We start from the raw sequence: 15,699 nt of genomic DNA, 5'->3' as shown, positions 1-15,699 counted from the left end.
CTTGAATGGATTGAGTGGTTAATAATAAAGCCAAGTTTGTGAAAATGAAAGCTTGTCTCATTTTCTTTATTGTGGTTGAATCCAATTTAAATTAAAATATGAAATGCTTAACAATCATAAAATCAATATTTGCTCTGGTAAACAAAAGAGATCTACACTAGTATTTACAACTTTTTAATTTGTTTAAAAAGGAAGCAATATAACCATTTTAACACACATTTAAACCTTTTGCCTCTAGGAGGATATATCAGTTAACACACAATATTCAAGGAAATCAGTGCTGTATAGATATTTTTGGTCTATTAAGGTGCAATTTATAATACAGAACCAACACAACATTGCAGCAGAAACCATAAGTTACAAAGCAGTGACTCTCACAGACAGTAATTAGAACCCCTGTCCTACATGCCCCTCCAGATATAGCAACTTACATTCTTTGAGAAAATAGGTTCTTTCTCTGACTGGGATACTTCACAGGTCTTTCCAAACTAAAGAAACACTTTTCCACTCAACACTGGCTTTCAGAAACCATTAGAACTTTTAGTTTTACAAGTTACAATTAATTAGTATTCCTTTAAAAAGAAACTATTTTCAAAAGATAATGTATTTTACTTGTTATATTAACTTACAGTACATTTGATTTCAAGCAGAGAGATAATTACCAAAGACAGCAAATAAAAATTTTTTAAATATTTGATTCATTAAATAATTGCTACAGATCAATCTTCTAAAAGCCTTGAACTAGACACAGAGGGGAAAAGAACATTGACCAAAGTATTAGCTTCACTCTTCAGGAGCTCACCTTATGCAACAGTATCCATCACTGTTACACAATTTACTGATATTCAGTTACTCTATCAACATTGCAGGATAAGGTTAATTATTAAAATCTACATTCAAGCCAGGCGTGGTGGCTCACGCCTGTAATTCCAGCAACTTGAGAGGCCGAGGCAGGTAGATCACTTGAGGTCAGGAGTTTGAGACCAAACTGGCCAACACTGCAAAACCCCATCTCTACTAAAAATACAAAAATTAGCCAGGTGTGGTGGCAGGTGCCTGTCATCCCAGCCACTAAAGAGGCTGAGGCAGGAGAATCATTTGAACCCGGGAGGTGGAGGTTGCAGTGAGCCGAGATCATGCCACTATACTCCAGCCTCGGTGACAGAGTAAGACTCAGTCAAAAAAAAAAAAAAAAAAACTACATCCAGAGGAAGAGAGATATAAGAAACACATCATCAAAATCAAGGGAACTCAGGTAAACTTATGTTAGAAGATGACAAAAGTATAGCATGTGTTCAAGTTTTAAATGTGGTTATTAAGTTAATGCTTAGTGTCTCTCCGTTTGTACCAGAAAGAGCAAAAGAAACACTACTCTTATCCCCCACCAAAAACAAACCAAAAAAAAAAAAAATAATAGGTTAAAATTAAGATCAAGCTCCACCTGACAAAATTAAGAGATGGAGGGACATGCATAAAAGGAAAAGTGAGTTTTGCCATGGAAATGGGTTGAAGGGCTTATGGACCCATTATATATTTATAGGAGACTGAAGTAATTTTTTCCACAAATTGACAGAATAATGACCCACACAAGACTGCGTCCTGCTTTGCTGCCAAAACACCAGGCAAAAACGGGCAAGGTGTTCATCATGCCTGAGGGCAGCTGTGACTGCACTGGTACTATGTTATATGTTAGTTTCAAACCATGTTAATGTCATAAACTGGCAGGCATTGCATTTTGTCAACTATTAGCCAGTTCATTATTAACATTACTGAGTGAATATTATATATGGTATAATTCATTACAGTGTAAATAGCCATTTATACCCTGAGGAATTCCTCACCAAGACCATAAGGAATATTTTTGATCAGTGGAGGAGACACATTAAGTAGCTTTATCCCATTGCCCTTAACTCTTATATTGTGCATTTTATTAAAGGTATCATGCAATGAGAGTTAGCAACATAATCACTGCAAAAATTATCCTTATAGGAAAACATAATCTACTTTTTATGAATTGGAATAACAACAAAATATTAAGCAGAATCACTTGTTTCAAAAAAAAGTATCACAATCCTATCATTTGAGATGTAAGTTTCCACCTAACATCACTGAGAGCTGTGACTAATTCAGTCTCTACGGCAAGGTAAAATTTTTAATACATTCTGAAGTTTGCAATGTTAATCATATTTTCATGCAGGTTGAAGTAGACATATTTCATGGCTTTTAATATATGTCAAACAATGCTTACTGTGAATATCCGTGAGTGCAAATATGAGACAGTAAGTTAGTAAAGAGATCTAAGCCAGCTGGGCTTGATGGCCCAGGCCTGAAATCCTAGCACTTTGAGAGGCCAAGGCAGGAGGCTCACTTGAGGCCAGGAGCTGGAGACCAGCCTGGGCAACATAGCAAGACTCCATTTCTAAAAAAAAAAAAAAAAAAAAAAAAAAAATTAGCCAGGCATGCTGGGTCCTACGTACTCTGGAGGCTGAGGTGGGAGGATCACTTGAGTCCAGGAGTTGGTAGCTACAATTAGCCAAGATGGTACCACTGCACTCCAGCCTGGGTGACAGAGTGAGACCCTATCACTAAAAAAATTACAAAGAGAGAGAGAGAGAGATCTGGTGTTCTTTGTGACACTGAAGCTCATAGTAAAATGGTTCCTATAAACTAGAATTCTACAAAGGAGTTGTTGGCAGAGACTTTTGTGTTGTGTTTTGTTTTGTTTCATTGTCTCTCCACAGCCATGTTTGGGGGGAGTTCATTGGTGACAATTTTTAACGGAAAGAGGCTCTCACTTTGCGGCCCTTCAGAGGCTGCGGTGGGCGGTGATTGCTCAGCAGAAAAGCTGCTGCTTCGCCCTCCGCTGTGCACAGGAGACTGCGGAATTTGGCCAGCTGTAGAAGAAGAAAAGAGTTAGCTTCAGCATAGAAATTCCCACCCATATTAATGAATTACCCTGCATAAAGAATTAAGATATATTTATAACCAGGAACAAAAAATATTGCAACGAAATTTTTCTGTTATATGTCATATATAATAAAGAAACTCTTTTGCTAAATTCTCATCGCTCTACAAATACCTACAGGTTCCAAAATTAAATGTATAAGCATTTTTAAGTTGATGATCAAAGTAACAAGAGGAAACATCTAGAGTGTGGTTTAAAGAGTAAATATCTAGAAATCAGAGAATGTTTTTCAATGTTTTTCAATCTGTAAACACACACATTTTATGACAAAAATGAACTCAACTATATATGCTCTTTTGAAACCTAATTTTTTCACTTGGTATATATACTAGCCATTTTTGCATGACAATAAATATCAACCTACATCACTATTTTTTATTGCTGAAAACTTTTCTATTATAAATATGTTTTATAAATTTTTAACAATCCCTTGGTGGTTTAATATTATTTATTAAAAGTTAGTACAGGCCTAAAGTGAAGTTGGAAAAATTAAAACTAATTTTATCTTCTCAAAAATATGCACCAAAATTATATTGTCAATTAATAAAAGTAAATCTTTGGTGTTTGTTTTATTTTGATGAAGACAAATTAGGAATGAGAACCTACAGTCTCTAAACTTTGTTAACCATCTAATCTCAGAGTCAAGCAAATTCAGACTAGGACACATCCTTTAGGTTTTCATCAAATACCTGATGCCTAAAATGTTTCTTATACAGTACTAACCAGGATGGGGGGCAGAGGGGAGGGAGGGCCTTTATAAGAAATAGGCAACAGTTTGTAACTATGCTCTAAGGCAATAGGATCAACCATCATATATACAAGCAACCATGTTTTCCACATGTGGCATTTTGAGGGCTTTATTTGTTTGTTTGCTTGTTTTTTGAGACAGAGTCTTGCTCTGTCGCCTAGGCTGGAGTGCAACGGCACAATCTCAGCGCACTGCAACCTAAGCCTCCCAGGTTCAGGCAATTCTCCTGCTTCAGCCTCCCATGTAGCCGGGACTACAGGCACGTGCCACCACGCCCAGCTAATTTTTGTAGTTTTAGTGGAGATGGGGTTTCACCATGTTGGCCAGGATGGTCTTGATCTCTTGACCTCATGATCTGCCCTCCTCAGCCTCCCAAAGTGCTGGGATTACAGGCAGGAGCCACCACACCCAGCCATTTTGAGGTTTTTTTGTTTTGTTTTGTTTTTAAGTACAGATATGGGAAGGAGACAAATGTTTACAACATACTATTACTCATGTTTCAATAGACCAGATCAATATAGCTAAAACCACATGAGGCTTAAGAGAATCTCTGGTCAAGTAGCAGAGGCTAACAGCAGGGGCTAACCTCTGAGACCATAGGAAAGACACCTAGTCTTCTGCAGATCATGACGATCCAGGTCTGTCTGGAGTGGTCATTCCAGGTGGCTGTGCAGGAACTCTGAGTCCTGAATTAAAGCATGGGTCCACAGGCTTCATCAAGCAACCTGCCTCCACAGTGATACTGCTGATTCCTCCGAAGAGGTTGGCTTTATTTTTCTCCCACAACCCCAGCTCCTGCCCCTGTTCAATCCCTCTGGAAGTTGATCATGGCTCCCTGCCCCAGCAGCACTCTCAGCTCACCAGTCTAGAACTGGATCGGACTTCAGCTCCTTCTCTGAACAGCCTGTGTATTTTGGTAAGAGTTCCTAGACCTGTTCTGATGTCTTGCCAAACCCCTTCCCCTTATAACTGGGTCTCACAATCATTTGGCCCAGCTAGGTCAACCCTGTATTTGCCAGTCCCCATTCAGATTTGCTTCTCTTGGCTCTAGGTGTCCTCTACTACTGCCCTGGCCTTAAAATGCACATCCCTGGCTGGTTCCCACTGGTCTTATCCCTTTATGTGGTTCCAGGCTTTATCCAGGCAGGCAACAAAGCTGCCCCCTGTCACTGAGGCTGACTCAGTACCTACAGGTTCCCAGTAGAAATGTTCCCAGTTCAGCCTTGAGGCTGAAGCAGGTATGACCTGTTTTGCTGGTTTCCTTGACTCTAATACTGAAATTCTAATTTCATTGTGTAGCAACTCCAATAAGCTGAAATACTCTTCTTCTATGGTTCTGTAAACAGCTTTATGTCACTCTTATGCTCAAACCTCTTTGATAGCACTCGACTGCCTGCCAAAATTGAGTAATAATAAAAATAAGTTCTGTTATGGAAAATGATGGACTAGGCACTGTGTTAAGTGCTTTACATTACCTCAGTTAATCTCCAAAATATCCTTATCAATAATATATAATTATTCCATTTTACAGATGAGAAACTTGAGGGGTAGCTGAGAAGTTTCAATAAATAAGCCATCTTGACAAGCCATGCACAAACCACAGAGACACTTGTTTTCTGTTTCCCCATTTTCCCCTATCCTTTTAATTTACATTTTATTATGTAAATATTCAAAAGGACACAAAGGTAGAAAAAGCAACATCATAAATCACCAGGAATCCATGACCTAGCTTCAACAATCATCGACATACAGCCAATTTTTCCATCCATTCTCCCACCAAAGCTCTCTTTGCATTTGCCATCCTACCCAAACTAGGCTATTTTTAAGCAAATTCCAAACATCATATCATTTTAGTGTAAACATTTCCAAATACATCCCCATAATACATCACATTTCTAACATTTTTATAGGTACCCAAAACAAATGTGTCAGCATGGCTTCCAAGCCCCTTGACCACCCAGTTCTAACTAACCTTCCTAGATGGATCTATTATGTCCACACGCATGTCTCACTCTAAGCCAGTTTTGGGAGGGGTGGTCCCAAAGCATCTGAATGAAAATACTTTGAGTTAATTCTTAAAAATTCAGATCCCTGGACCCTACCCCAAATTTGTGAATTGGAATTTCTAATAAGGTCCAAGGATTCACTTTTTTCTTTCTTTCTTTCTTTTTTTAAGATAGAGTCTCGCTCTGTCACTCAGGTTGGATTGCAGTGGCATAATCTCGACTCACTGCAACCTCCACCACCTGGCTTCAAGCAATTCTCATGCCTCAGCCTCCGGAGTAGCTGGGGTTACAGGCAGGTGCTACCACACCAATTTTTTTTTTTTTTTTTTTTAAGTGGAGACAGGGTTTTGCCATGTTGGCCAGGCTGGTCTTGAACTCCTGGTCTCAAGTGATCCTCCCGCCTCAGCCTTTCAAAGTGCTGGGAGAAAGATTCTCCCCAGGGCCTGAAAGCTTAAGGGAATGAATAATTCCTCCCTCCTCAGGCCCAGTCCCAAGGCGCAAGGCCACTTGCTCCAGCAGTGTGTGTCAGCAAGATAGCAGAAGCAGGAAGAGAGCTGGCTGGAAGACACACACCCCCTGAAGATCCAGAGGGAGGCCGTATGGGTATATGCAGCGGTCACATCAGACTGGGACACTTCCTGTTTACAGAGGACTACAGAGTCCCTCCCCCATCCTCACGTGGGGATGACGCCATTTTAGGCCTCCCCCCATCTGCACCCAGGCGCTCATTACAACATCGTGTTGCTCCACACCGCCTCGTGTTGTCTGTCTGTTGGTGCGCTCTCAGGGTTCAAACCGATACACAAGCCTTGCATCTAGTATCAGTATTCGCCCTACTGTCCACGGCAGCCCCTCCGAGCTGCCACGAGTGTTATCTATCAGTCTTTCCACTATGGAGGAAAAATACAACAATCCTTTACTTACCATACTCATACAGAAAAATCCTGTTATGGAATCTTAATCGAGGAATGTGTTGAGTCAGGAAAAAGTTACTATAAAGTAAAAAATCTAGGAGTATCTGGCAGTCGTAATGGGACTACATGTCCAAAAGGTAAGCAGTGGCTTTGCTTCACCAAAATTGGACAATGGGGAGCAAACACTCAAGTGCTAGATGATATAAAGAGAGAACAGATTACAGCCAAACAAAAGCCAACAGCCCCCCTCCAAAATTACCCGTGGCATTTCCATCCCTTTATATAAAACTACAAGCAGACATATCCCATCCTAAGCCAGGAAAGAACCTGTTTGTAGATCTAGGAGAACTCATCGCCCTTACCATGAATGTGTGCAATCACTGGGTATGCGGGGGAGCCCATGTGAGTGAACAGTGGCCACGGTATGGAATAGACTCTATTCCCCCTTACTTACTAGCATCCCAAAACTCCAGCCTCACTTTCACTCCTCAGGAATGCCCACAGTCCTGGACACGTCTAGTAACAGGGACGATGTGCATATCCCGCAGGTGGAATAAAACCCATCACGCCATAGGTGAAAGCCCCTGTCACCAAACCCTAACAGTCAATGCCTCCACAGCAGAGTGGTAGCCAAAATTACCCCACGGAGCTTGGTCTCCTTCTAACTTAAGCTACCTCAATTATGTCTTGCCAAAAAAGGCCTGGTACTGTACCAACACCATTAACCCTTATGCCGCATACCCCAGCCTAAGTGCACTATGGGACAATCCTATTAACACCAGCCTACAACAGATTGCCCCTGATGGATTCTTTTGGATATGTGGAACCCAGGCATACTCATGGCTACCTTATCACTGGCAAGGTACTTGCTTCCTAGGCACAATTAAACCTGGATTCTTTTTTACCTCCAAAGCAGGCAGGCAACACCCTCGGAGTCCCTGTGTATGATAACCTAACCAGAGAAAAATGATCCTTGGAGGTAGGAGGGAGCCAAAGATGACAAGAGGACAAGTGGCCTCCACAACGGATCATCAAATATTACGGCCCTGCCACTTGGGCTGAGGATGGTCCATGGGGTTATTGCACTCCCATATATATGCTAAATAGAACAATTAGACTACAAGCTGTTCTAGAGATAATCACTAACCAAACCGCCTCAGCCCTAGAAATGCTCTCACAACAAAACCAAATGCGCGCAGCAGTTTATCAAAACAGGCTAGCACTAAACTACTTATTAGCAGAAGAGGGTGGGATGTATGGTAAGTTTAATATCTATAATTGCTGTCTTAACATAGACAATCATGGAAAAGTGGTTCTAGAAATCGCTTCAAACATCAGAAAAGAAGCCCATGTATCAGTCCAAACCTGGAAGGGATGGGACCCAACAAACCTTCTAGGAGGGTGGTTCTCTTATTTAGGAGGATTTAAAACACTGGTAGGGACAGCAATCTTCATCACTGGGAGCCTCCTGTTTCTCCCTGTGTTATCCCACTAATAATAAAAGCATTAAAACTCTTGTTGAAACTACAGTTAGCCTCCAGGACAATCCAGACGATGCTCCTGCTACAACGACACGATGGATACCAACTCGTCTCTCAAGAATACCCCCAAATTAAGTTTTTCTTTTTCCAAGGTGCCCATGCCACCCTATGTCACTCCTGAAGTAGTTACTGAGAAAGTCATCCCTTTTCCCTTTTCTATAACCAAACAGACAGGAATGAAAGATTCTCCCGGGGACCTGAAAGCTCGGCAGGGGGTGAACAACTCCTCCCTCCTCAGGCTGAGTCCCAAGGCACAAGGCCACTGACGCCAGCAGCATGCGTCAGCAAGATAGCAGAAGCAGAAAGAGAGCTGGCTGGAAGACACATATCCCCTGAAGACCGAGAGAGAGGCCATCCGGGTACCACATAGCAGTTACATCAGACTGAGATACTTCCTGTTTACAGGAGACCATAAAACCCCCGCCTGCCCTGTCCTCACTTGGGACTGACGCCATTTTAGGCCTCAGCCCGTCTGCACCCAGGCGCTCATTAAAACAACGTGTTGCTCCACAGCGCCTCGTGTTGTCTGTTGGCCCGCTCTCGGGGTTCGAATGGATACAAGAGCCTTACATCCCCGGATGCAGACGGGTTGAGGCCTATGGCTTCAGCCCCAAGTGAGGACGGGGCAGGGGTTTTATAGTCCTCTGTAAACAGGAAGTGTCCCAGTCTGAAGTAACTGCTACGTAGTACCCAGATGGCCTCCCTCTCGGTCTTCAGGGGGTATGTGTCTTCCGGCCAGCTCTATTCCTGCTTCTGCTATCTTGCTGACGCATGCTGCTGGTGCAAATGCCCTTGCACCTTGGGACCGGGCCTGAGGAGGTAGGAGTTATTCATTCCTTTAAACTTTCAGGCCCTCGGGAGAATCTTCACTGGGATTACAGGGGTGAGCCATGCGCCCAGCCTGAGAAAGAGCTGTTATCCAGACTATATAAAGGACTCTTGCAAACAACTCAATGTTAAAATGGACAGATGATTTGAACAGATACTTAACAAAAGGAAATACATACATAGCCATTAAGCATATAAAAAATTTTTAAAATCAGTGGTCATTAGATAAATGCAAATTAAAATCACACATACCCACTAGAATACCTAAAGTTAGAAAAATTGACAATGCCAAATGCTTGCAGGGGTATGAAGCAACCAGAAATCTCATACATTGCTGGTGGGAACTTAATATGACACAGCCACTTTAGAAAATAATATAGTAGTACTTTACTCAGCCGGGCACAGTGGCTCATGCCTGTAATCCCAGCACTTTGGGAGGCTGAGGCGGGCAAATCACTTGAGGTCAGGAGTTCGAGACCAGCCTGGCTAACATGGTGAAACCCTGTCTCTACTAAAAATACAAAAATTAGCTGGGTGTGGTGGCGAGTGCCTGTAATCACAGCTACTCAGGAGGCTGAGGCAGGAGAATTGCTTGAACCCGGGAGGTGGTGGTTGCAGTGAACCAAGATCACACCACTGCACTCCAGCCTGGGCAACAAAGCGAGACTCCTTCAGGAAAAAAAAAGAAAAAGAAAAAGAAAACAATATAATAGTACTTTACAAAATTAAGCAAACATGACCTAGTAATTCCAGTCCTAGGTATTGACACAAGACATAAAAATGTGTGCACACAAAAGTGTGCAAATTATTCCTAATATCCATATATGGATTGCCATTATTCATAACGGCCAAAAATTAAAAGCAAACCAAATGTCCATCAACTGTGAAATATATTTTTAAAATATAATATATCCATACCATGGAATATTACACAGTAATAAAAATTAATGAAATGGGTCAGGTACCATGGGTCACACCTATAATCCCAACACTTTGGGAGGCCAAGATGGGTAGATCACTTGAGGCCAGGAGTTCAAGACCAGCCTGGCCAACATTGTGAAACCCCATCTCTACTAAAAATACAAAAATTGGCTGGGCGTGGTGGTGAGTGCTTGTAGTTCCAGCTACTCAGGAGGCTAAGACAGCAGAATCACTTGAACCTGGGAGGTGGAGGTTGCAGTGAGCCAATATCACGCCACTGCACTCCAGCCTGGGCAGCAGGGCCAGACTCTGTCTCTAAGAAAAAAATAAAATAAAATAAAATGGATGAATCTTAAAAAGATTATACCAGTAAAAGAATTCAAACACAAAAATCTATTGTATGACTCATTTAAATAAAATTCTAGAAAAAGTAAAATTCTAGCGACAGCACATCAGTTGTTGCCTAGGACTATAGTGAAGAAGGTGAAGGACTGCAAGAGAGCACCAGAAAATTTTTGGCTGAGATCTCTATCTTTTATTTATTTATTTTGAGATGGAGTCTTGCTCTGTCACCCAGGCTGGAGTGCAGCGGTGCAATCTGGGCTCACTGCAACCTTGCCTCCCGGGTTCAAGCGATTCTCCTGCCTCAGCCTCCTGAGTAGCTGGGATTATAGGCGTACACCACCACACGTGGCTAATTTTTGTATTTTTAGTAGAGACAGGGTTTTACCATGTTGACCAGGCTGGTCTCGAACTCCAGACCTTAGGAGATTCACCCGCCTTGGCCTCCCAAAATGCTAGGATTAGAGGTGTGAGCCACAGTGGTGGTTGAGAACTACATCTTGACTGCAGTAGTTGTAGCATGTCTATATACAGTTACCAAAATCAGCAACCACACACTTAAAATTCATGAGTTTCACTGCATGCAAATAATATCATAATAAAAAATAGTTATTTTTCTTTAAAAGGAGAGTAGAAACAAAGCCAAGTATTTTGCATATTGAATTTCAGCTAAGTAACCCAATGTTGATGATTTAAGATAACCCAAAGAGACTTGGCAAGAGAAGTTGGCCCTCCAGAGAAAATGACAGATTTGTCTTCAAAAGGATCAGAAAATAGTACATTTATCTGCTCACTGGCATGGCAGTTAAGAATTTAGTCCTCAATGAGTGACTCTGAGAGAGAAAAATGGACTTAAATCAAGAAAAGAAAATGAAAAACATCTGATTTGCCCCTTAGGTCAAACTGTAACTTGACAGGAAACTGTGGAGAAAACCCTAGGAAAAAATCCGGACAACACTACACTTAGTATTCATATCTCCTTGGGCATTTCTTGATTGTGACAGTGTCTCAGACTTACCTTGTTTTTGATGACCTTGGCAGTTTTAATGACCTTGAGAATACTGACTATTTTATAGAATGTCCCCTGACTGGATTTTGCCTGATATTTTTTCATGGTTAGACTGGGACTGAATTTTTTTTCTTTTGCTTTATTCTTTAACTTTTAAAACCACCACAATATCAGATTTTAATAAATTGAATTGTTACTCAAATAACTTTCTCAATTTGGTTAGAAACTAAAATATGTGAAAGTGTTCCTACTAGAGGAGATTTAAGTGGATGCTCCAAAGTGAATTAACAATCACTTCAGAGCTCTAAAACACAGCTATTATTTTATATACTGTTCTGCAGAAAAACCACATTAATAATAGTAATCCATTGAGCCTCAAATAAGACAAAGTAGTGAATCCACAGCTAGGCAGTCATAATTCCTAAACTTGCAGGTAGATATTTTTAATAAGGTTAACTTTATTATTTTTAAGGAACTAAACTATATATTTTGATATATTCTCCTCCAGATCACTGGTGGATTGAAAGCAAAAAATAAAACTAAACAAAAAGTTATTTTCCAAGTGGCTTTAAGAAATAACAGTCTCCTTGAAATATGATGGAAAATATGATTCCCTTATTAACCACCTTGATGTTATAGTTTATTCATTCTTAATATCATTCAGTTCAAATTTAATAAAGAAATATAAAAGTAAACCATTTAGCATGTGACAGGGAGAAAAATGAATTCCCTTATTAAGGACTCTGAATCAGTAACAGGTCATTTTTCTCATGATACAATGATAGAAAAATTCACCGGAGTTTTCATGTCAGTCAAGCTCTGGATTTCTACACAGACCTTTGTAAAATGTTTTAAAAAGTATACACACTAGGTTATTATTTGCCTTTAATCCTAAAAACAAGGTCAACAAGGAGAAACACCCAATAGAAAGAAGGATGTGTTCAATGCTCCAAGGGGAAATGCTGCCTGAAATGATCTCGGTAAAGGTGGGCCAGCTCTGGTATCATTAGGAGGAAAAATAAAGAGGTAGGCAGGTGGGCAAGCCCAGTACATGTGTACCTTATTAGCTGCAAAAATTACTAGACTATCACGCCTGTAATCCCAGCACTTTGGGAGGCTGAGGTGGGCAGATCATGAGGTCAGGAGATCGAGACCATCCTGGCTAACATGATGAAACCCCGTCTCTACTTAAAATACAAAGAATTAGCCAGGCACGGTGGTGGGCGCCTGTAGTCCCAGCTACTCGGGAGGCTGAGGCAGGAGAATGTTGTGAACCCGGGAGGCGGAGCTTGCAGTGAGCCAAGATCGCGCCACTGCACTCCAGCCTGGGCAACAGAGTGAGACTCTGTTTCCAAAAAAAAAAAAAAAAAAATTACTAGACTATGTTCATGATAAGATATTGCACCTAATTCAAAAAGAACAACAAAAACAAAACCAACGAAGAAGCACAGCATCCAAGAACACACAGCATCCACCCATCAGATTGGCCAGCCCCCTGGTTCAGCGCTCCAGGCACAGTTTTTGAACATTAAAGACTGGATATCCTGACTGGGCGCAGTGGCTCATGCCTGTAATCCTAGCACTTCGGGAGGCTGAAGCAAAAGGATCATTTGAGGCCAGAAGTGGATCACTTCAAGACCAGCCAGGGAAATAACGCAAGATCCTGTCTACACAAACTTTTTCAAAGTAATAAGCCAGTCATGGTGGCGTGCCACTGTAGTTCCAGCTACATGGGAGGCTGAGGCAGGAAGATGAACAGCTTGAGCCCAGGAGTTCAAGGTTGGGGTGAGGTATGGTTGCATCCACTCCACACCAGCCTGGTTGACAAACTGGATATCCTGAGTCTGGCAGACTCTTGGCCTACAGGGGAAGCTCCATAAGCATTTAACAGAAGAATGAGTGACTAGATGTCTACACAAAAAGAGCCTCCCCACAGCCTCTCTACAAATGCTTTAAGCATTAAGCCCCTCAGACAGCCCAACAAAAGTTTTTGTCAACAAATGCCAAAAGATCAACAATTGTTCCTCTCCCTCTCACTCCCCTCCCCTTTCTCTCTCTTTTCTCTAACACTTAAATGAGATCTACCCTCTTAAGAAAAGAAAATTTTTTGAGACAAAAGTCTTGCTCTGGAATGCAGCAGCATGATCCTGATTCACTGCAGCATCTGCCTCTTGGGTTCAAGCAATCCTCCCACCTCAACCCCTCGAGTAGCTGGGACTACAGGCACGCACCACCACACCTGGCTAATTTTTGTATTTTTTGTAGAGACGGGGTTTTACCATGTTGCCCAGGCTGGTCTCAAACTCCAGGGCTCAAGCGATCCACCCATCTCAGCCTCCCAAAGTGCTGAGATTACATGCAGGATCCACTGTGCCCAGCCTACCCACTTAACTAGTTTTTAAGTGTACAAAACAACAATATCTTACACTTAGCAGGCACACATTTCTTAAGGCACTGCACGAATCACTGTCCTCAAGTTTCACTTGGAAATTTGTAGAAGCAGGAGTGGAGACTCAGGTCAGAAAGAAAAATGTCACCTTCTATAAGTAGCCTGTCTCTGATTTTTTTGTTTGTATCTCAGCCTGTTTATATCCCCATATAAAACAGCAACAAAACAAAAGCAAATGATTATAGTGCTCAAAATGATGCTTCACTTTCATCAGTGTCGCTATGTACATTTCTAAGAAGTGGCAAATAAATCGTCTAATCACAGAAGGTCAAATATGAAAGGGGCACAGATCTCATCTAGCCCAATCACCCATCTGATGAATAAAGAGAAAACACAGACTTCAAAACACAGCAGAAATTAAGTGCAGGGTTGAAAAAAAAAAAAAAGCCCACTTTCCTCTAAGGGAATCAGTATCAACCTGGAAGAGATTATGTACCTGTTGAGAGCTGACGTTTATCGGTTGCTTTAAAACAATCCATATGACACTCTCAAGAAGAGGTGGAACTGTAAGAGAACCAGGATATGTCCAGTAGTCCCAGGACGGTGGAAGCAGAGATAATGGGTCAAAATTTGTGAATCGAGTTTGTTTACCCTGGGGGAACAAAAAGAATTCCCACAAATTATAATGGGATAGCTTTACATAGACCTCAAAAAACATACATCCATGCACATCCATTATAATTATGTAAATATAGAATATCTGCATCCAGAGTTATCTAATATCTTCTTTTAGTATCTTTTAAAAAGCATCTATCTTCATCTTAAAAATTTTAGATAAAGTAACATATCATATAGATTTATTTAAGAAGCATAAGGTTTGTTTTAATATAAGTGGTCCTTTAAATGTGTTACAATTAAAGGCTTACTCTGTAATATAATACCAGAGACTAGTTATGCATAAGTATATGTATTCATGTTGATTTTAGGTAATTTAAGACCTTTACATTCAAAAGATAAGTGATAACAGGTTACTTCTGCTTTTTTTTCATCAAGTATGCTGCAAACTTCAAAGCAGGCAGCATATGTCTAAGTCTTTAAAGGAAGATAAGAAAATGTGTGAGAGAACAAAAAATACGTTAATTATTAACAAATAGTAATTCATTTTACCTTTTCTTTAATGGAATCCAAAATGTCAGTAATCTTTTGCAGTTGGGAATTAGGTTCACCAATCTAAAAACATAAAATTTCAAAAGAAATGGTTACTGTAGCAGATCAGGTCGGAATCACTCAATTTCAGCCACCATTTTAAAATTATTTTTAAAAAACCTCAGCCAGCACAGAACATACAGTGATTGTTCTATAACAAAGCTTCTCTTTTACCTGCCAGTCTTATCATGACAGAAGGATCTGAACAAGATAATATTACAGGGTTCCTGTACTGAACTTGCAGCTTAGACCCAAAACTAATAGTAACAGCTTAATATTTGTTAAGTTTTATCAGTGTTTAAGATGTAGGTTAACTTGAGAGAAACTTTGTGTAAGACAGTCTAACAAATAACCTGCACTACCTAGCTAGATGTGACAGTCAGCCCCTCAATTCAAACGGACAATGGTGGCATCAAAATGCTAGATGCAAACATCTCACATTTGCAGCCTAAAATGATTTGAGGTTGCAAATCAAGAGAATATATCATCATAAGCAAACTCATCATAAATTATAGATTCATAAAGGATCCTCTTTTCATTATTACAGGTGTTCTGAATCTACCTGAAGGTTTTAAAGCACCTGGATCCTGCCACAACCACCCCTACTTGGTGTCCAGAGGCAAGGAACTGTTGCCATCCATGGTATTCCCTGTTCATGAGTTACAACATATGGAGAGTATGGGGTGTGACAAAGGGGCACGCCTACAAGAATGTGGAGGCAGAGGGAGGTGAGAAGCCCAACCTGTTCCCAGGTATGATGACAATAATTGTCTAACCAAATGTGAATATTAGATTAAAGGAAATACAATAAATTTTTTTTTAAAAAACCA

The 15,699-nt window shown here is 40.7% G+C and overlaps 1 protein-coding gene across 4 annotated transcripts in view; it reads right to left on the bottom strand.

Moving 5' to 3' along the window:
- Window positions 1-15,699, bottom strand: part of CA13 (carbonic anhydrase 13) — a 50,819-nt gene that overhangs the window by 14,009 nt on the left and 21,111 nt on the right. For 2 of the 4 annotated variants that reach the window (XM_077943856.1, XM_001095487.5), the window contains 3 exons: window positions 14,831-14,893; window positions 14,160-14,315; window positions 52-2,894 (listed from right to left, as the gene is read on the bottom strand). In XM_077943856.1, the coding sequence (XP_077799982.1) occupies window positions 2,775-2,894; window positions 14,160-14,315; window positions 14,831-14,893 (339 nt within the window). In that variant the 3' untranslated portion in view covers window positions 52-2,774. Of the gene's footprint in view, window positions 1-51; window positions 2,895-14,159; window positions 14,316-14,830; window positions 14,894-15,699 lie in introns of those variants that run through there. The other 2 variants (XM_077943858.1, XM_077943859.1) reach the window with 1 other exon arrangement.

The sequence above is a fragment of the Macaca mulatta genome, chromosome 8, assembly GCF_049350105.2.
Source record: "Macaca mulatta isolate MMU2019108-1 chromosome 8, T2T-MMU8v2.0, whole genome shotgun sequence".
Lineage (NCBI taxonomy): Eukaryota > Metazoa > Chordata > Mammalia > Primates > Cercopithecidae > Macaca > Macaca mulatta.
Note: the sequence above shows the minus strand (reverse complement) of the source record. Positions and strands in the feature narration are given on the sequence as shown.